This window comes from Neovison vison, chromosome 7 (assembly GCF_020171115.1).
Source record: "Neovison vison isolate M4711 chromosome 7, ASM_NN_V1, whole genome shotgun sequence".
NCBI lineage: Eukaryota > Metazoa > Chordata > Mammalia > Carnivora > Mustelidae > Neogale > Neogale vison.
Window position 1 is genome coordinate 100,906,620 of NC_058097.1, and position 22,283 is coordinate 100,928,902.

Sequence of the window (22,283 nt, forward strand, 5' to 3'; positions counted from 1 at the left end):
CTAGACCCATTCCACATCGTTCTTCCTGCTGTGGTGGCTGGTAAGTCTCACTAGGTCATAGAGTGACTCTGTCTCTTCTTCGAGTTTCCTTTTCATGATTGTCTTAATCAGGAACAGGGGACTACAGCCCAGGAGCCAAACTCTCCGCACTATTTCCGTGAAACAACCGCACCCACTTGCTTACCCACGGCCACTGGCTGCTTTGACCACAACAGTGGAGTTGAATAGTGGCATCCACCTGCAAAGCTTAGAATATTTAGTGTTTTTACAGAAAAAGTTTGCTGACTCCTGGTCTCAGGGACTCAGGGACTTGAATTCTTCCACGTCAAGTTTTGGCAAGATTCCCAGTTCTGAGCTCTTGATTACAAGCAACAGAAACTGGTCTGTCTGATTTAATGTGGAGATAGATTTACTGCGGGAGGCATCAGAGTGCATGGGCGCTCCCAGGGGAACGCCTAGAGCGTGGATGCTGCCAAGTGAAAAGCCTTCCAAACTCCTGCCTTCCCGTACCACTCAAGATTCAGAGCCGCGACAAGCAGAATGCTTGGCCTGAGCTACGGTCCCACACTCGCGCTAGCTTCCAAAGAGCAAGGCGTGTCCGCTCCTTCATCCACGTCCACAGAGAGGTGTAGGGTCCTGCCTTCTGACAAGACTCACTCTGTGGAGTGTTCATTCGAAATACGAGCAGGACAGAAGCTGTATTGGGGAGCCAATGGCGGCTGCGACTTTGCTTGAAATCACATTAAAGTGGGGCAAAATTGTTAACTTTAAATACTGCACCCTCATTCATGAAGACAATTTATCTCACTTTTAATTCAGCGCTTTCTCTGCGTCCTTTACTGGAGTTTTAAATGTTCTTCTGAAGTGGTCTTGTGAATTCTTGTCTAGTAAGTCCTTGATATTTTACGGTTTCGTTATTGTTGTGTTGGACGCTTTGATATTTTATGTCTCTTCTTTGTTTTATTATGGTATTGAGGGATACTGCTGATTTCTGTATATTGATCTTATAGTATTTAAGCTTTTTTATTTCTTCTGAAGGTCTGTTGGTTTTCTTCAGTCTTCCATGTAAATACTCGCAAGAGACAATTTCATCTCTTTCCATCCAATCCGTATATTTCTTAGTATTTTTTCCTGTCTTACTGCTTTGATCTGAACCTTCAGTCTCCTGCAATACATTATGTTAGCATGTATTCTTGTACCGCTCCTGATCTTAGAGCAAATGCCTTTCAAGTTTTTCCAGGTAAAAAGATAAATACTTTTTTATCCTGTTAAGGAAGTTTCTTTTTATTTCTAGCTTTCTGCTAGCTTAAGTTGTAAATAAGATGCTTTTTTTTTTTGCATCTGTTGAAGTGTTCCTAAGTATTTCCTTCTTTAGCTTGTTAATATGTGAAATTACATTAATAGATGTTTTCTAATGTAGAATTTTCTCCTTGCATTCCTACAGATTAATCGTAACTTATCACAATGTATTATTTTTTTGATCGTTACTGAATTCAGTTGTCCGATATACACTAGCGTCCTTGCACCTGTGTTCGCAAATGAGACTGCTGATCTGTCACTGCACTGTTCTCATCAGGTTCTCACAGTGGGTTACGTTGGCTTCATAAGAGGACTTGACACTCGTATCGTTCTTAGAAATAAGAAATGATGGGGGCGCCTGGGGGGCTCAGTGGGTTAAGTGTCTACCTTCGGCTCAGGTCATGATTTCAGAGTCCTGGGATCGAGCCCCAGGTGGGGCTCTCTGCTCGGCAGGGAGCCTGCTTCTCCCCCACCCCCGCCTCTGCCTCTCTGCCTACTTGTGATCTCTGTCAAATAAATAAATAAAATCTTTTTAAAAAAATGATAAAACTAAGTTTCCAAATCAAAAAGAGGGAGAATATTTAAAAACAAAATTCATTTCCAAAATTATGATTTGTTCTTTTAAAAAGCTAATAAAAATAGAAAAAAAACAGCTGCACATACTGCCCAGCCTGCCCCCGGAGGGCTCCGCGTTCCGTCTTCTCTCCTGGCAGTTCCCAGCAGCTGCCCCTTCCATCCACAGAACCTCGCTGCTGGGCAGTAAATTACACGTAGTGTGAGCCCGCCGTAGGGACGTGGGTTTGATGCTGTGTGTTAGTTAGATGGTGTGACAGTCACTGGCCGCTCTGGGTTTCATGTTTCCCATCAGCAGAATGGAAACTGGGGAGTTGGAATAATGCAAGCTCCTTTACAATAAGTTCCTGACTTCTAAACAAAATAAGCTCCTGGCTTCTAAACAAAAGTTAGCTGACTGCAGCACCGTCGGTCGGCACCCCCAGCAACCCACAAAACGGAACAAGGATGCCTGCTCCCAGACTCAACACGACAGGCTTCCAGAGCCATCTCGAGGCAGGAAGCACACGTGAGGCCATGTCACTGCAAGATGATGGATTTCTGCCCCAGTTCCTGGCACGGAATGCCTGAAACCCTTTTAATGTCCTAAGGGATGAGAGCGTGGGGGGCACCTTTTGTGCTAATAGTGGGTGCTTGACCCCAGTGTCTGACCTAAACTCAGTGGCTCCTAAACTCTTGTACTTTCCTGGGATGGGTGCACCTGTTATTTTTATGAGGTGATCCTGGGTGGGCTCCTTTTAAAACAGAGACAGCCATGATTAGAACCTCGAAACTTCAGCTCCCCCAGCATTTTCTGGAGAAGGGAGAGTCTGCCAACAGAGTTAATGACACATGATGCCCACATGATTTTTTTTTTTCATTTAAAAAAAAAACAAGTCAGGGACTCGGAGAGCTTCCATATCGGGGACCACATCCACATACGGGGAAGGTGACACATCCCAGCTCCAGAACTCCGTACGTGTGGGTGTTCCCGCGGCTTCAGAGTATAATCTCACCCCTGTGTGCTTCTCTTCCTTCTCTTTGATGTAGGAGAAAGTGAAATGGAAATTCTCCCTCTCAGCTTTGGTAAAGTCAACCCTCCCTTCCCTGGAGCACAGAGAACCTGCTTTTCAAGTTAGGGATTTAGGGAACTTCCAGCATAGGGGAAAGGACCTGGAGAGGACTTTCCCACAAACCGATCCTAAGCCGGAGGAGGTCGGGCCGCCGGGAGCCAGGCTCCGCTCCATCCCTGACCCCGGGAAACAGCCGCACCTCAGATGGGAGATAAACTAGTGCCCTACCTGTGTCAGGGAAAGTGCCAGAAGCTGCCAGACCCGAGGAGTGGGCAGACACAGGAGCAGGAACACCTGGGGACCCCTGTTGCTGAACGAGGGCACGGGGATTCCCAGGGGCAAGGCTACAGGAAGGGCTCAGCCCCATGGACGGCAGCTGGACTCAAAACCAGGCTGATTCATGGGCCGTGTTTCTTGCTGACCCACGTTCCTGGCCTTCGATCTGACCCATGACGGTGCAGCAGCCCCCTGAGCCGGTGTCAACCTTGCACCTAAGTGTCCAGCACAGGATAAGCTCCACAACTTTTGCGAGGACGCACGAAGGAATAAATATGTAGGAATAAATATGTATGTAGGAATAAATATGTGGGTCGCCTTCCCACACACCGGATGTGCCCTCAGACGGTGCACACACCTGCGTGTCCCAGGCGACCGCCTTCCGTCCGTTTCCACCCACGGGGAATTAGCGTCCAGACTAGGATCATACACCGTTTTGTTCCTGGCTTCCGTGACCTCGTTCGTGAGGTCTGTTTTACCCGCTGAAGTCCTGCGTATCTCTTAAAATCGTAATGTAACCGTAACATAAATGTTTGTAAGGAATAGCTGTCAGCTGGGCTGGCCTGGGGATAGACTCTTCGTGGGAGGGCGCTGGTCCCAGGCCAGGTGGGGGACCGTCAGTACTGTCCAGCCAAAGACCGCCGGGAGCGCACCTGTTCCCGCACCCGTGGGGGCCTCCCTCAGTGCAGCCGGCGACGTTCTAGTGAGAACTGATCAGAAGGGGCTTTCTGGGGATGGGCTGCGGCTTGCCTTGGGTCCTCCTGAGATGTGGGGTCCTGCCTGGGGCTGGGCGCCTCAGCAAGCGGGGCGGCTCCGTGACTAAGCAGTGGATGGATGCACGGGTAAACAGAGTCTGAAGCTTTCAGTGGCCAGGAGTCCGTGGCCACTCATCTGTAGCTAGGATGGAAGCACATTTTGGTTATTTCTGTGGTTTGGACATGTTCCTGTTTTTGTCTGTGTTCAGACAAGGTCTCGGAGCGGCCGGGTCTGTGATGTTCTATGACATGGTTCCTGTTCCGCAGCCAGGCCTCTGGCGAGCTGGGCCAGTCCCCAGGCCTGCGCTCTCACCGCAGGGGCGGCCCACATTGCAGGAGGTTGGCAGTGCTGGCCGAGGACAGACTGGACGTGGGAGCTGGGGACCTCGTGATCTGGCTGTCTCGTTCTGACACTGCGCGCGCGCTGCACCCGGGTCTGTGCTCTGGACGTCTGCGTGAGCCTCAGGAATTTGCATTTCCAACCGGGCCTGGTGCTGCGGAGGCTGCCGGACCTCGCGTGGAAACCACCCAAGTCGGCAGAGTGTGGGGGTGTGTGCGGGGAAGGGAAGACCTACCGTAGTTAGCGGCCTTCCCGGGGAAAGTCTGCCCTTCTGGAAACACTGGGTGCCCTTGGGACATGGGCTATGCTGTGCGTTTTCCCAGGTCAGGTGCCCACTCTCCCACGGGAAGCTCCCAAACGAAGATTCTCTCCAATGTATAATTTGTCCAGATCGTTGACCAATAAGTTTGTCATTAACATCAAAGTAAAATCTTCTTAAATCATTTTCTTCTTTTTAAGATATTATTTATTTATTTGACAGAGAGAGATCACAAGTAGGCGGAGAGGCAAGCAGAGAGAGAGGAGGAAGCAGGCTCCCCACTGAGCAGAGAGCCCGATGTGGGGCTCGATCCTAGGACCCTGAGATCATGACCTGAGCCGAAGGCAGAGGCTTTAACGCACTGAGCCACCCAGGCGCCCCATCATCAAAGTAAAATTTATGTGTAAATAAATAATGAAGTGTTCACTGCCCCTACCTGTGGACTCCAGGTCCACGAGGAAGGGAACCAGACAGGCTCTTCTCGGTCTCTCCCGCACGTAGCGCGGCCCTGATGCGTAGGTGCTTCCAAACACCTGTGTCTGGAACGTTCTAGCAGACAAAGGAAGGAATCCGAGAGGTCACGGACATTGCTGTGACCGAAGGTCAGCGACAGGGGGCTTGGATGTCCAGACAAGGGCCATGTGGAAACCCCAGAAGATTTCCGTTCTCATCCACACCCAAGACAAACCAGGAATGAGATGCGCTGGCAACAAAAAACGATGCTGTAACTTCAGACTGAGGTGACCGGAGTGTGATGCTTGAAAGAAAGGACGCTGACAGGGAGACGGTTGTGACCTCTGGAATACTGGGCCAATTCGGGGGGAGGTGATCTTCCCAGATAGACCCTCACCCTTTGGTTCTGTATATACGTTTTTCTTCCACCCACAAAAATCCTTCCCACCCCGTCCTCCAACTCCCTGTGGTCCTCCTTGGAACTCTCGCTTGTGCCATCATTCCGGTCCCCACACCCCCAGCTGGTTTCTGTCTCCCCCAAGCCCCTATTCTGATGTTATGGTACCTACCTCTTCTACCGAAGGTGTTCACTGTTGATTTGCATGTCTTATTTAGCCAAAGAATGTAAACTGCAAAGCACTGATCTGAGGCAAGTGGTTTTGATTATTTTTGGTTATGATCTTCTAAAGGTCAGTGAGATCTTTGTCATTTCTTTTCTTTTCTTTCCTTTTAAACTACACCCTGCACCGAGCTGGCGGCTCTGGGAAAAGAGCGGAAGTTCGTTGTCTCACTCAGATGTGCTCCAGCGGCGAGAGGAAGGGGGCAGAGTCTGCACTCTCGAGCTGGGAGCCGGGTTCTGAAACGCCTCTCAGTACGTAGAAATACTCTCACGGACACAGATCACAAAGGAGTTAAGCAACCAACTATCTAAACAAATAGTTCCCAGAAGAGGAATTACAAACGCCCTGTAAAATAACCAAAGGTGTGAACTATCTCAGGTAATCGAGAAGGAAATGCAAATTGAACAAGACGAGCCTCCCTCATTGGCCTGTCGCTCTGGCAGAACACTGAGGGGTCCTGTGCAGTGTTGGCAAACAGCCCACGGGGCTGGAGATGTTCGGGTGCACGTTACAAGACAGATCTGACTGCTTAGAACACGTATGGAAACCATCGTGTTTCTGAGAGTGTACGCCTCAAAATTACTTTTTCCGTGTTGCCGGGATTTTGGTTGAAGGATGCCCATAGGGCCATGAGTTTACATCAGTAGAAATCAGAGACAACCTACGTATCTGTCAAAACAGTCATGTTTAAAGAAATGACATCCACGCTCTGACGCTTCATAGTTACCACAAAGAATGAAGCGTATCTCTTAGTGTAGATATGGGAAAATGACCACAAAATACTGTCAGATTTAAAAAGCAAATCGCAGAAGAGTAACGAGAGTGTAATTCCTTTTTTGTGGACAAAAGGACCCATGTTCTATGTTTTCACTGTCATATCAATGCACGTGCAAATTTCTACATAACTATGTGTGCAAAGACAAAACAAACACACAAAAACAGAGATCTGGAAAGAAAGTCACCCGGCAGCTGTGGTTACCAGAGTAAGACAGGAAGGACTTCTTACGCACTTCTGTGTATTGTTTAAATCTTGTTTCAACCTTCCTGTAATACATATGCCTCTTTTTGAAATAGAAAATAAGCCCAATTAAAAGCAGAGGCTTCTCAAATTTGTGATAAAATGTCTGAATATTTGCAGAAGCGCAGATCAAACCTCAGAGACTGCACGCGTGAATAATCTCTTTATTCTCTAGAACTCTAGGCCCACAAAATGATTCACATATATTTGGGTCCCTTACCGGAACCTGAAATCCTGTGTGGTCCCCCGGGAGCAGCTCCTCCTGGGTCGTAGATGAGGTGAGAGAGGAACTCAAAGAAGAAGAAATTTCTCTGACACTTGGCTTTTTTAAAAAATCAGCAAAGCAAAGGGCTGTCAGAAACAATTCACCCAACCTCTGACGTATGCGAGGGGCCGCAAGTTCAAATGCCCCAGGACAGGAGGGCAAGGAACCAAGCCGGAGGCTGGCGAGGCCCGCTGGAAGCAGACAGCGAGTGCGGGGCTGGGGGAGACGCTCTTCCCCGTGTCCCCCTCGGACAGGCTGGAGCCCTTACGCGGGATCCTTCGGTGTTTGGAGAGAAAGCAGACAGCAGACGCTTCACTGCAATCCCCCTGGGTTCACAGTCGAACGAGCAGTTATTCCCGTCTCGGGTGCTGTGCCGCTGAGCTGCAAAGGCCAGAGAAGTGCATCGCCGGCAGGACTTGGGAGCCGGCTTCCCGCTCGCCACGTTTGGGTTTTACTGTCCTCCCGGGGTTCAGAGGACTAATCCCAGCACGGCCTTCCTGACCCACGTCACTTCACTCTTCTTTCTTCAGCCCTTTGGCCGTGGTATTCCAGAACGTCAGAGCTCAAGGACAGGTTAGACGCATCTCATTAGGGCCACCTGGGTGGCTCAGTGGGCTAGGCGTCTGACTTTAGCTCCGAGCATCATCTTGGGGTCCCGGGATGGAGCCCGCATCGGGCGGGGAACCTGCTCGCCCCACCCAATTCGTGCTCTCTTTCAAAGAAACAAAATCTTTTTTTTTTTTTTTTAGATTTTTTTAATTTATTTGACAGATCACAAGTAGGCAGAGCCCAGGCAGATAAGGAGGGGGAAGCAGGCTCCCCGCTGAGCAGAGAACCAGTTGTGGGACTCGATCCCAGGACCCTGGGATCATGACCTGAGCTGAAGGCAGAGGCTTTAACCTGCTGAGCCACCCAGGCGCCCCAAGAAACAAAATCTTTAAGAAAAAAATGATAATTTAACGTGTACAATGCGGTGGCATTAAATACACTCACGGTGTTGTACAAACCACCAGCACTCGCTATTTCCAACCATTTTTTATTACCCCGGCAGGAACGCTGTACTCATTACGCAGTAGCTCCCACTCCGCCGACCCCCTGCCCCCCAGAACCTGCAGACTGTTCTGTCTGTCTGCCTGTCTCTATCCCTGAGCTGGGTTCCCCGACAGAGTGGAATGGCGAGCCGTTTGCCGTTAGAGCCGGCTTATTTCCCGTAGCACGCTGTTTCCAGGGTCCGTCCACATCACAGGGTGCGTCAGAGTTCCAGCCCCTTCGCTGGCCAAAGAATGTGCCACTCTGCACTGTGTATCGTGACACTGTTTCAAGGAGGCTCCTTGCCCAATGTGGGGCTTGAACCCATGACCCCGAGATCAACAGCCACACGCTCCACCGACGGAGCCAGCCAGGTGCCCGGTATCACGGTTTATAAGAAACATATATTTGGTCTTCATTTCCCTTTGCAGCACGGGAGCTTCTAAACCCTCAGAATCTCCCAAGCTGTGAGAAAGTTCCAGGTGTCTTTTGGTATGTTAATGAGGCGGTTTTGGAAAGTCCCTCAGTCAAGGAGGGGGAGAACTGGTTTCCGGGGAACGACCGGCTCATGTGGGGCTGGAACTTGCAGACCCCACCCCCTGACCTCGGGGAGGAGAGAGGGGCCATAGGGGAAAATGCCCACTGCACCGAGATGCAGTCAACCATGCCCACATAATGGAGCGTGCATAAATGACCCAAGAGGACAGGGCTCAGAGAGCGTGCAGGGTGACCCCATGCAGACCTGGGGGACGGGACAGGGTGCCTGGGAGAGGGTGAAGCTCTGCGCCCTTCCCCCATTCCTACCCATACTGCGTTCCACCCTTTCACAATGAGCCGGAAGTCTCCCAGTGAAATGTTTCTCTTGAGTTCTGTGAGCCACGCTAGCAAATTAATCGAACCCAAGTTCAGGCCATCGGGAATCTCTGATTTATACCAGTTGGAGGGAGACCCAGCCAGGGGTGACTGACAGGGGCCTCTGAAGTGTGTGTTTGGGGGGGGACTGAACCCCTTTCCCCTCTCCAGGAAGATGGTGTCAGAAGACAGTTGAGTTGTAGGTGTCTGGGCTGTGGCTTGTTGGTGTCCCACAGTTTCTGTGTTTCTACCACTTCAGTGTGTCTCTATCTGTGTTGACAGGTTGTTTCCACTTTTCAACGCTGTGAAAAATGCTATGAATATTGACTTAGAAATGGCCGGGTCCATGTTTCCTTCCTTGAGTGTGTACCTAGGAGTACGATTGTTGGGAACTGGGATGATGCCGTATTTGACGCGAGGAACACCCAACCTGTTTCCTGTACCGTTAGCACTGTTTTACGTGCCCACCAGCAACGCATGTAAATCCCTTATTTTTGAGGTAAAGACGTCTAGGGTAAAGCTGGTTAGGTAACTTGTCCCTATCCCCAGAAAGTCAACTGCAGAGCGGATATCACAGGCAAGTATCTTGAGTCCCAACACCATCCCGCCTCCAAAGCTGACTCCACCAACACAGAGGGCAGATGGCCAGGCAAACGGCAGCCGTGTCCGCACAAAGACTGGACCATTGGCAAGAGACTCCCTGCTGGATCCGGGGAAAGGACCTGAGAAAGTTCTGGATTTTGCTCCTCCATCATAGAGAGAATTTTGTGTCGTTCTTTTCCTCCTCAGGTCTAAGCTCCAAGAGAAGATTAAATCATGCTCGTCTTTTGCCTGGTCCCTAACTGTAGTCATAGACACATTTTTTTTTAATCATTTTTACACTTACATTCTAAAATAAGGGCTTAAAAATATTACTTTAAATGCCAAAAACATTTTAGAAAAACTGGCAAATTCACAAAGTGGAAAGAAAAAAAAAGTTACCTAGAGAACTATCAGAAAAATAACTATTAAAGCCTGACTACTTTTTTTGCCAAGTTTTTTTTTTTTCTAAGAATGGAGTTTTTGTTCGATATATATAATTGGAATTGCAGGCTCTTTTTTAAAAAATTTTATTTATTTCTTTCAGAGAGAGAGAGAGAGAGTGAGAGCATGAGAGGGGGAAGGCCAGAGGGAGAAGCAGACTCCCCGTGGAGCTGGGAGCCCGATGCGGGACTCGATCCTGGGACTCCGGGATCATGACCTGAGCCGAAGGCAGTTGCTTAACCCACTGAGCGACCCAGGTACCCCTGGAATTGCAGGCTCTTAAAGTGAAAGAGATTTATTACAATTTGGGGGAGGCAAGCTTAAAAAATAGAATAAGGGAAAATAGAGATTCAGTTCTAGAACATGGCCCGGCGTACCACTGGTGGTCCCTCCGCCCCACTCAGCAGATCCATGTGAATCTTTGTTTGTCTAACGGAAAGACCAATGGATGAGATTCAACACATTCCCCACAACAAACCTTCTCCCCCCAACAAACCTCTCTCCCTCTCTTCACGTCTCAAGTTCACAGGGGACTCGAAGCCCCAGGATCAAAATTATTGCCAAAAATTCTCTCTGAACTCCAACCCCTGGGGTTCTTGGTCTTGCTTTCCTTTCCCCTTCCTTCGATCTCTATGGCTCCTTCCTTCTAGCCAATGAATGGCAGCCCTCTGCGTCCTCCTGGCGTGCATGCTTGCTTCTTCGGCTCAGTCCCCCTCTCCTGGGCCGTTGATTCTGCGTAATGAGAACCCGAGAGTGCAGGTGGCAGGCTCAGCCCCTCTCTTGGAAGGAGACACAGGAGTTCGGACTGAGAGGGGCTGGGAGAAATTACAAATGCCATAATCTATTATCCTTTCTTTTATTCTCATTCCACAATAGAATTCTCCAACATTATTTATTTGGGGTGGGCTACATGAAAGGTCTTTGGAAAAAATTATATGGCCAGTTGTAAAGGTAAGATGATGAATTTTCTTTGTGGAAGGAGGTCACTGCCTACGGCTGCCCCCTCTTCAGGGTGTCCACCTTAAGGACACAGTGGACTGGATTGAAATGGTCCGAACTTTGGATCTCACCAAGCAGTCTTGTGTCTCCTGACCCTGGAAACTGTAAACACTTGCTCTGGAGTCCGCTCAGAGTCTGCGTTTCATGGTATAACGAGAACAACACAAGGCACACCCTCTTGTCTCCCACAGACATAATTTCATTCTTCTCTCTTCTGCGTTCTGTATAAGCCCGTGTGAGCGTCCCTCCAGACTTTGTAGTCGTTTCTAGCTTACGTCCATGTTATCGCTGACAGCGCTGACCCACTACCGAGGCCGCGCTCCCTTCCTCTCCTGGGCCGACACAGAGGGGCCTTTCGTTGGAATCTCTTATTTCCCAACACTCCATGATCCTCTACAAACCATGTCGTCTCTTCAACAATGTTTCTTATTTCCTGTCTGTCCCAGTCCAGGTGGTACCACAGTGCACTGCTCCGGGCTGAGAGGGACTGGGGACGCCCAGAGCTGCTCAGGGACCCCGCTGACCCAGGTGGTCACCGGCAGACGCCCCGCCACGCGGAACACGGTGTGCAGTGGCTCCAGCTGTGGCCGGCTCCCGTCTCTGCGGAGCTCTGCGTGCGTTCTGGAGGCAGGCCATTATGAGGGACCCAGAAATGACAGAGGGACAGAGGGACAGCGTGTGTGAGTACTCCGGAACAGGGAGGGCGTGGAGGTCCCGCCCAGCCTGGTGCTCCCGCCGCAAACCTGGGCGTCAACCTTAGTTTCTCCGTCCCTCAGTCGCCACGTTCCGCTGAGTCCACACCCAGTCCGCACCCCAGGCCCGTTCGCCGCTGCTTCTCTTGTCACCCTCCCAGCCCAGTTCAAGACGCCACATGGTAGCCCCCTAACCAGACCCCCCGCTTCTGCTCTCGTTCCTGCAGCGCAGCTGGTACGACCCTCTCTAGCCACAGAAATCACAGCACGTCTCTTTGCCAGTTCTCGAATGGCCTTCCCTCGTGTTTAAATTAAAACCCACACTCCTCACCTGAAAACCCCCAAACCTCAACCTGTACCTCCCTGCCCTTCCTCGCGAAGCTGCAGACGCAGCGGCCTCCTTTCCGGTGCCCCCCGCACAGCGCGCTTGGTGGAGCTGAACTTCCCCCGGTTTGTCCTGCGCAAGGCTCCTTGTAGGACTCATGTCATGAAGCCTCCCCGCGACCTTGGAGAAGATGTCCCTGACTGCTGACTCCGAACCCGCCATGGGGACGTTCTGCATCACACCGCCGCGCTTCCCCAGCACAGCCCTGACTCCTGGCTCTTCCTCGTGGGCTGTGTGTGTTTTCCAAGGCTCCAGCCTTTGCTGCGTGAATGCATGGTGAGCCCTGCTCCTCCATCTCCCAGGCGGGAGGCCGGGAGTACGGAGCAGGGATCAAGACGGTAAGAACTTGATTTCAGATTTTTTTTACTTCTTCAGAAGAGCTTTTGTCAGTTACTTCCTCATGATTAGCCACGAAGCTCCTGCTGTGGAAAGTGCTTGTGAGCCGGGGCAGCTAGGAGCAGTGGGGGTGGGGGGTGGGGGGAGGGTACTTGGAGCTCTGCCCAGGCGAAGGCTCAAGACTAAGGGCCATGAAGAATGGGGTAGGTGGCAGCCAGTGACTTTAACAAAAGGTGAGCTGAATCCTTGGGGCCTCGTCCCGAGAAGAGCCGGGAGCCCGAGCCGGAGCTGATGGACAAGCCGGGACAACGTGCAAGCGCCCCCGGGGCTTTCCTGGGCCCACCACCGGGGGCCTCTGAGCCCAGATCCCACCTTCCTCCCGTCCTCCTGGCCCAACGTAATTCCACCAAGGGTCGCACCTGGGAAACTCGGCAGGGCCACCTCTCCCCCAACCAGATCCTCTGGATTCAGACATGGCTTCCCAGCCCCCTTTTTGAGAAGCCGTTCCTTAAGAACTGTCGTCCCCAGGAGCTCTAACCTGACCTTGTTGGGTGAGCCGACCCAGCGGTGTGGGAGCTCATTGCTCTCTGCGGGTCAGATCTTCTCACCTTTACTGGAGTCTGGCGTGTCGCATTTCTGCAGCTGTTCTTGCCTGAACGCGAGAGTCCTGCAGAGCGCTGAGTACCAAACTGGTACCCAGGACATCTTTTGGAATGAGTGGTCCTCTGACGGAAGACACAAGAAGGAAAAACTGGAAGCAGAGGGAAGAAAGCGTGAGAAGAACAGGGGCTGCCAAGCACAGACAGAGAAAGCAGAGGTGCAGAGAGGGAGGGGACCCCGTGAATTAGCCTTCGCTGCGAGGCCTTAATCACAGTGCTCAGCCTGCTGTCGGTCTGGTGAAATGGAAGTTGGCAGGAAATCATCAGGAACAGGACAGGGCCACAGACCGACTCACACTCTTTTGTTAGGTCCTTCCACAGCTTTGTTGTTGTTGTTGTTGTTTTTAAGATCTTATCTACTTACATGACAGAGCATAGAAGGGGAACAGCAGGCAGAGGGAGAAGCAGGCTTGCTGAGCAGGGAGCCCGACGTGGGGCTCCATCCCAGGACCCTGGGATCATGACTGAGCCAAAGGCAGATCCTTATCAACTGAGCCACCCAGGCGCCCTGCTACTGCCTTCTCTTGTTTGCTGCTCCCTCACCATCCCAAAGTCCGGCCAATTCTGACACATTCCTCATGCAGACACTGATTTATCTACAGACTGGCAGATACGTCGCTAGAGGACAATCACCTGTGCACACCTGACCAAATGAGCAGTCCTTGATCGCCTTTTTCTTCCGATGAATGGGAACTTCGAGTGGGATATAAGCAAGTTTCAGTGGTAAACCCGAAATCTCTTAGCTTCTGCACGTTCGTAACAGACGCAGCTCCTGCCATCCCGATCTCGAAACCAGCTTGCTGTTAAACCACTCACTGGGTCTACCATGTGCCGCGGCACATGGATCTGTGTTATTCACCATTTTCCAGCACCTAGCACTGTGCCTGGTGTATGACCTGTATCCAGTGAAGTTTGGGGCGTTGGTTGATCGAACGAATGATGGTCCCAGTCTCTGTCTGCTTCATGCTTAGGTGACCTTCAGTCTAAGACACAGACATATGGGAAATACACAATCCCTGTGGGACAGGAAGACCCAAACTTTGCTCTGTTCATGTCCACCCAACCTTCATCCCACACATACAAACTGAGTGCTGCCGGTATGGTGGGAAGAGGGTTGGGCTCTCAGGTACAGATATGGACACAGAGCCTCGCTCCCACGTGTGTGTTTCCATGATCACATTGTAGCACGCCCCACTCCGCATCAGCAGCTAGACAGCGCCTGTCGGCCACGGAGTGTCCCCTCTGCCCGGACATTGTCCATCGCGTTGAAAGCACTCAGCACTTGACAGGACATCTAAGGGAGATGATAGCCTTCTTGAGGGAGAAGACATATCCAACTGTACACAGTCAGGATCCTTCGCTGGGAGAAGAAAAGCTGAGTGTTGTGGATGCAGCAGGGAAGGAAGATGCTGAAGATACTGGGAAGCTCTCGGCATTGTGAGAAGGTGGAGAGAATCAGGACTGAGGCGGCGCCCCAAAGCCTGCAAAACTAGTCCGGCGACAGAACCGTCCACACTGCAGCTCCTGGCCCGTGCCACGTTGGCCTCAGAAACTCAATCTCACCTCCACCGAGAAACTGCCGTTGCCCTGAGTGCTGCCGGCCAAGGCAGCCGCCTCTGCTGCTATTCACACCAGCGGCGGGGGTAGCTCCGGACAGAGCCTGCTTCCTCAGGCTGTTCAAACCCGCATCCAAGTTTCCCAGGGACGAGCCAGATTGGCAGAACCCGGGTCACATTCTGGAGCTCAGCTGCCAAGGAGGCTGGGGACTGACATCTGAAGGAAGGCGAGCTAATCAAAAGGTGACGAGTCGCCATTAGTAGGACCAGTGTCCCCTGTACTATGGCAATACATGATAGGAGCAAAGTCAGGTACGTCCTTTAGAGGTCGTCTCGGGTCCTATGAAATTTTCTTCCTTGAGGGAGGACCAACCGTGAGCATACACATGAGCAAAATGGTGGATAGTGTTAGGTGCCGCAGACACATAAACTGTGAGGTGAGGCAGCCAAGAAAGCTTTTCTGAGGTGAGCAGACACCCAAGTGGCAGGAGGGGCGGCCAGCACGACGCCTGGACCTGATTTGTCGTTTCAAAAAAAAACGAAGGTAGGCTGCACCTGAGGAAGGGAAGGGAGGAGGTAGAAAGCAGGGCCGGAGAGCCTCAGGGACAATCTGTGCAGGGCCGTGATTCTAGACCCTGGAAAGTGGCAGGGGGGCAGCATGAGGTGACTTCCTTTCTAGAAAGATCCTGCTGGCTGGCTGCTGAGCTTGAAGTATGAGGAGGGGATCAGGGAGCTTAAATATTCCTGAGGTCAGGGAGAGGCTGAGACAGGAGGGACTCTTGAGAGATGAGCAAGAACCGCCGGGAGAGGAGGTCAGGAGACGTCCTGGCTAAAGGGAGAGCAGGAGCAAGCACACAGCAGCAGGGAAGGCTCTGGGATTTCGCAGAACTTGGAGGAGTCTGGCATGGTAACGGGGATGGGTCCAGACATCAGGCTGGAAAAGTAGGGGAGAGCCCGGCTGCCAAGGGCTCCTGTCCTGTCCTTTTAACTTCTCATGGCACCCAAGTCAAGTGCTGGTCCAGTGATGCAGGCAGAGCCTGATGTGGCCATGGGCTAAATGTTCCCCAGGGAGTGCCCATCTCCCCAGCACTTCGTAAGAGAGCAGGAAGGACACAGTTTCTTGTCCCTCCCACCGCCCCCTCCTCAGACTGGAGGAAACCGTGTGCCCGTGCCCACAGTTCTGGGCAAAGCTGTTGGTGCAGAAATCAGACAACAGACAAGATTGAAGGGTGTCAGTGTCAAGGTCGGTTGCAGGAGAAAACGTCAAGATGTCTGGAAGACATCTTGTCTTCCAGATTTTCTCATTTCTCTTTGGAGGAATCTTGCATTTCAACCTTAACTCCTAGGCACACATACGCTGAGCCTTAAAGGCAGCATTCGAGTAGGTGACCAAAAGAGGTAGGCTGGCGATCCAGAAAGAGAACAATGTACACAAATGTCCGGGAACCAGAAAGTACCCGTGCCCATGGGCGGCTGATCCGAGGCTGGAAAGGCAGGTTGAACCCGGGTTGTGAAATTCTTGGCTTGACAGTCACCAGAGCAGTTTATTCCTAAATCAGATTCCCCAGTTGATCAGAGTAACCAAACCCCAAATGTGCGTGTTTTGCATTTAGTCCACGGTGCATGCCAGGGAGTGTTTGCTGGCTCACTTGAATCAACAGATGGAAATCTGTAAATGTAGGACAGGTTGCCCCATTTAATCTTTTTTTTAAAAAAAGATTTTATTTACTTATTTGACAGAGATCACGAGTAGGCAGAGAGGCAGGCAGAGAGAGAGAGGAGGCGGGCTTCCCGCTGAGCAGAGAGCCAGATGCGGGACTCGATCCCAGGACCCTGAGATCATGACCTGAGCTGAAGGCAGAGGCTTAACCCACTGAGCCACCCAGGCGCCCCTGCCCCATTTAATTTTCTGATCAGTCATGTCCACACTGATGGACTTAACTGAGATCAAAAGTCCTATCCACTCTAACACAGTTTTCAGAATTTTAACTGCAGTGATGTGGCCTTTATGTCACGGAATCTGGGTCAGATGTCGAAGGTCAGCAATGTGCAGAGGGTCACAGGCTGGGGACTCAGATTTCAAGGGCCCTGCATCCTCCGGTCTCCCCTCTTGGAGGAGGTCTCCCACCCTCAGCAGCACTCTTGGTCCCTCTCCTGCACCTCTCTGGGTTCTAGCGAGCACAACCCGCAGACTTAGGAAGCGTTCCAAGTCAGGACAAGGGAATAGCCCTGGCTTCGAGGGCTTGAGAGGGCCCGGACTAAAACCCTGCAGAACAGCTTATTCCGTCTGAACCGGGGCAGCAGACACCGGGAGACAAGCGACGAGGTTCCATTTGTCCCACCGGCCTCCATGCCATACTTGCCACCACGCCTGCGTCCCCCGCACTCCTCTCCTTAGGCACAGACTGCGTTGCCCCGTGTCCAGCGAGCGGGGAAGACGGCGAGGTACGACGCCCGCGGGGAGGTCGCTCCTACACAACTGGACCCGGTGGAGGGAAGAGCGTCCCCTCTCCCCCGCAGTCCCCTCCGCACTTGCCGGAAGAGACCTCCCCGAGCACCCCAGGCTTTTCTCCTAAAGGTCCTCTGGGACGTGTCCGATCCGGGGTAAGACAGGTCCTCCCCGGGAGCCCCGCCCGGGGGGCGGGCCTCGCAACGAGGGACCGCGGGGCCCGACCCCGGCCGTCTCCCGCGCGCGTCTGAGCGCGGACTAGGTGCAGCCCCGCCCCGCTCAGCCGGGTCACCCGAGGGGACCGTCCTCGGCTCACGACCCCTGCGGGGGGCCGCCCACGCGAGAGCCGCTCCTTCCCGCCCGGCCCGCGCCCGCGCCGATCGAAGACTTCCTTCCGGGCCCCGCGAAGCGCAGGGACCCGGGGGGCCTCGTGGGGCGGCGGCGCGACGGCAGGACGGCCGCTTCCGAGAAGACAGGAAACCGCGCGAGCGGCGGGGGGACCCGAGTCGGCCAGCCGGGTCCCGCGGCCCCGCCCCCAGCCGGCCCCGCCCCCAGCCGGCCCCGCCCCGGCCCGAGCCCCGGCTGGGCTCCCGCGCCCTATTTGGGCATTTGGGGGCCGGCGGCGGGAGCGGCGCGCAGCGGGCGGCCGTGCGTAGAGGCCGCTCGGGGGCGCCGCGGACGCTCGTCGGGGAGCGCGAGGCCGGCGTCCTGCCCTCGGAACAATGGGAGTCGGCGCGCGCGGCGCCTGGGCCGCCCTGGTCCTGTGCGCGCTGCTGGTGCTGGCGCTGCTCAAGGCCGCCGTGGACAGCGCGGGCCTGCACGGTAGGGGCGGCGGGGGTGCCGGCGCGGGCCCCCGTGGGCGCCGGGAGCGCGGAAAGTCGTGCGGCTCTCAGGCCGCGCGCGTGGGGCGGGCCCGGAGGCGGCGGGCGGGGGCCGGGGAAACGCGGGCTGGGGCCGGCCCCGGGGCTGTCCCCCCAGCGGCGCTCGCCGGTCCGGAGGGCGCGCGTCACCTGTGGAGTGACCCGGGGGCTCGTGGTTCCCCCCCCGACGCCGGTGCCCCCACGCCCCTTTCTGTAAACTGGCGGGGTGGACCCCGCGCACCCGCGCCCGACACGGGGGTCTCGGACGAACGCTCTCTGGCCCTGAGGCCCCCGGACGCTGAAGGGGGCGGCGCTGTGGGGAGCGCGCGCTGCTCCCGGGACGGTCCTGGGGGCGCGCCCCCCCCACCCGCGGTGGCACCTGCGCCGGCGCGCACCTGCCGAGCAGCGCTTGGGCCGCTTCTGCCGGGTGTGCGCGCCCACGGCTTGGGCCCCGCCTCAGCACCGCGACGCCCTGGTTCTGGGGGGCGCGGTGGAGGCGCCGGGGACTGTGAAAGGCCTCCAGGAGACAGGCCGCGAAGCCAGGGTTTGCTGTTCATTCCCTGCTCCTCTGTGGGCCCTGGCAGCTGTGCGGCCGACGGCGATGGCCGGTGAACGAGGGTTAGTTCTCTCAAGTGCCCGCGTTCTCCGCAGTTGAGCTCGGTCGTCGGGTGCACGTGTGGCCCGAGCTTCGTCTTATCCAGGGAAGATAGAGACGCCAGTGCAGGCGCAACACCTGCTTTGCTTACAATAACCTGGGTGACTTAGACAGTAATAATTTTTGTTTGCTTTGCTGAATTGTGCGTGTCACAAGCCGGCTTCGCAGACCTGAGACTATTTAAGGAAACAATGATCAGTAAGTCACATCCATCCCATTTTCAATATTATGAGGTGTTTCAGTGCAAGGTGAACGGTCTGGACAGGATCAGTTTATTTTGGTGCCTATTTTATACAAAATAAGTTTTTTATATAGAAAGTCTCCTTTTTTAAATTTGTTATTTGAGAAAGTAAACCTTTTTATTGTTTCTCTGATGACCTACTGATTAGAGAAACTAAGCATCCTTGCTTTACTTTTTTTTTTTTTTTGCCCTAATACAGATTTTTTTTTTTGCCCTATTTTAATACTCACCGTTCTGTTTATTACTTAAAGTCTCACTAGAGGTGAGTGCTATATGGAATCTTGGAATGAAGGTTCTACTACAGGAAAGACTTCATTTCATGAACAAGTATAACAAACATGATCTGGAAACCATATCTACAGACTCTAATGTCACTTTGAAACCAGAGTGAAAGGTTCTGTAGAGTTTCTCACAACAAGTAAGTGTCACTATGAAATCCAGTAACTTTTAACAATCATCCTAGAGCTTATACAGTGTTTTTACTAGGCACTTTTCCTGTGTCCTCCCCGTGCTGAGTGAGGTCCATATGTCATCACATTGGAGTCTCACAGTATTATTCCCATTTTATAAATGGAAAAAAGCTGAGGCTTAGAAATTGCTGAATTTATTCAAAGTAAAACAGCTAATACCTGTTTGATTTCAGAGATTAAGATCCCAAAGCTTAATGCACCATTTTGCCACTAAGTCACTTCAGGTGGTGGTGGCCGGTCACACAGATGATGCTTATGCACACGATCTAGCTGTTGCCTTACTGTAGGAGAAGATAAAAGCGTGGAAGTTCTTTCTTAAAAATACCCTGCACGGTCTGCTGGGTAGTTTCATAAACACCCTCTGTTGGAGGAGTGGGGAGGCCATGAGCAAGTTAGCAAAGCAGCGGACAAGACAGCATGGCGGTGCATGGCTGGGGGAGGGCTGTTCCTCAGGACACCTGGTGGCAAGTGACAAACCCACCTGGGACAGCCTTTAGCACAAAAGCCCAAAGTGGCTTCAGGAATGCGGTACTCCGGAGTTCAAATAGGTTGCCAGGAGAAGGCCACTTCTGGCTCTCTTGATCACATCTGTCAACTCGCAGGCCGCAGGCGAGCCAAGCCCAGCCGAGCCCAGCCGTAGTTCAAGTCTGGGGTGGGGGTGGGGGTGGGGTCAGCGGGGGACTCCAAATAACAGAGACTTTCTACAGTGAGTTCTCGGCGCCCACAGCCACCATAATGGGCAGCCTGTTAGGAGAGTAAATTAATCCTTACTGAGTCCGTGCCGCATCATGGATGTAACTTTCTTTTCTTCCATTCGGCGCATTGTTCTATGTTAATACTTGGTCTCCGTCAAGTAAAGCATCAGCCTCTTTGTAGTCAGATGCCGTGGTATTCCTTGTCTCCTAGGATACAGAGCCACTGCCTGCCCACAGTGGGTGCGGCAGTAGTAAATGATTCCAGAGTGGAGAAAGGTCCTAGAGCCACAAAGATCATCTGCTTTTGTTTCCTTTTTCAAGCTTTGCGCAGTGGCAGTATCGTAGCCAATGAGGTTTATCCGAGGCGCGATTATTGCTAATTGTTTCCTTTTTCAAACCAAAAGGTTGCTGGGACATGACACGTCATAGGAGTGACAATAGCAGGGAGACAGAAGGGGGGCTTGTGCTGTGGTCCGGGCAGAAGGCAGCGGCCTGTTGGTAGTGACCTAAGTGCCTGGAGTTCTTCTCTGGGGGTTTAAGTTACCTGCTAATGGCTTAGAGGAGGGCGTGGGGAAGAGGGAGGAATTGAGTGTGACCTCTTGGTTTGGGGGCTGGACAGCTGGTAACCCAGCAACAGAGACGCCTGGGGAGAAGCCGGTTAGTAGAAGATCAGCATGTTCTTTTGACGCTCCCGCAAACGGGCTTTGGCAGTCCAACGGCCTGTCCAAATCCAGGCTCTGCGACTTCCTAGCCGGGTGGCCTTCTCCGGGCCTCACTTCCTGTCACTGCAGAATGGCATTTGTGTCCCGGAATTGCTGGCTGCGGTGGATGAGCTGTGACGTGACAAGCTCCCGGGAGGCGTGGCACGGGGACGCTCTTCCTACCGCTGGCAGGTGGTTGATACCCAAGCTACACGCAGCGGGAAGGACCAGAACAGACGCTTCTCCGAAGAGGACACACAAACGGCAGACACATGTAGACGCTCGACATCCCTCATCATCAGGGAAACGCAAATGAAAACCACGAGGAAATACCACCTCATGCTTGTCAGGACGCTGAGAATGAAGACGGAACGACAGGTGTTGGCGGGGATGCGGAGCAAGGGGAAGCCTGGGGCGCTGCCGGCGGGAGCGCACGCTGGCAGAGGGTCCTCCAGAAGCGGAACCTGCAGCTGCCCTGTGACCCGCAGCCCCAGCTCCGGACGTGTGTCGGAGAAGATGAAGACGGCCACTTGATAGAGGCAGCCCTGTGTTGACTTCAGCATTATTTACGGCTGCTGAGGCATGGAAGCAGCGTGGAAGTCCCTCAGCAGATGAGCGGATAAGGACCGGGGTGGGCAGCCGAACGTCACTGAGCCCCCAAATGAACGCGGTCTTGCCGTTTCCAACAACACACACGGACCTACGGTGTATTGTGCTACGTGAAAGAAGTCAGTCAGAGAAAGACAAATGCCGTATGATTTAGTTGTCTGTGGAATTTAAAAAATGAACAAAGGAAAAAAGACAAACTCTACAATACAAGGAGCAAACTGGTGGTTGCCTGAGGGGAGGTGGGAATGAAGAGATAACCCGACCCCCTTGGTCTTCTCTCCTTGGCTTGAAGTTAGGGGTCTTGGTGCTGGGAGACCCCAGGGGCCCTTGTGTCCAAAGGGCCCCTTGCTGGTGGCGCAGTCCCCTCAGAGGGCCAGAAAGGAGCTTCTCTGTCACCAGTCCCTGTGTCCTGGTGTAAGGGAATCTCTGCAGGAAGTGGGGCCTGGGGAGGAGGATGGAAGTGTTTGTCACCAGAGCCCAGTGTTTTCTGTGCTGAAGACCCCAGTAACATGATCCCAGGTGTCCCGGCCGGTCAGGTGTGCTACGTACCCACCCACGGCACTGGAGAGCCTCCCAGGGACCGTGTGCCTCCTCTAGGTCCCCACAACCTGTCGCCAGTGTTCTTAGATAAATATTAAATGCTTTTTCCTCACGGGATGTTTTGTTTTTATATTCTTACAGAATCTGTAAAGACAAAGAACTTGGTGCCTTCAGGAAACCACAGCACGAACCCCCCAGGTGAGTCTGGAGCAGGGCACGCAGAAGGAGATATAGGCAGGCAGGTGCAAAGCAGGAACCCAGCTGGGTGACCCGCCAGCCGCAGGCTCCCGAGTCCCAGCAGCTCCTGTCAGGGCTGCCCCTGTGGGCGTCGGGAGACCAGAGCCAGGGGCAGGAGCCGCCCCTCTGGCCCCACAGAGCACAGAGCACAGACGCGTTCAGCCCTCCAGTCTGGCACCCCAGGCTCTCTGACTTAGCCGGAGCCAGGTCCCGGTTGAAGGCTCTGCGCGGGTTGGAAACAGGAATCGTCACGTCCGCCCGTTGGGCTGATGGGACAGGCCACTCCACACTGGTCAGCCGCCTTTGGACGCCCAGGGTCCGGGCCCCTGCTGAATGGGTGGAGAGCCCTCCCTGGTGCTTGCGGTGCCTGCGGTGCCTGCGGTCG

General features: G+C 53.3%; 1 protein-coding gene and 1 pseudogene across 1 annotated transcript in view; both read left to right on the top strand.

The window, feature by feature from the left end:
• The first annotated feature begins 17,528 nt into the window (after nt 1-17,528).
• Nucleotides 17,529-22,283, top strand: part of TMEM123 (transmembrane protein 123) — a 45,390-nt gene continuing 40,635 nt past the window's right edge. Inside the window, exons 1-2 of the mRNA XM_044257778.1 lie at nt 17,529-17,712; nt 21,803-21,859. Coding sequence (XP_044113713.1) covers nt 17,613-17,712; nt 21,803-21,859 — 157 coding nt within the window. The 5' untranslated portion in view covers nt 17,529-17,612. The remainder of the gene's footprint in view (nt 17,713-21,802; nt 21,860-22,283) is intronic.
• LOC122914720 lies at nt 20,131-20,238 on the top strand (annotated as a pseudogene).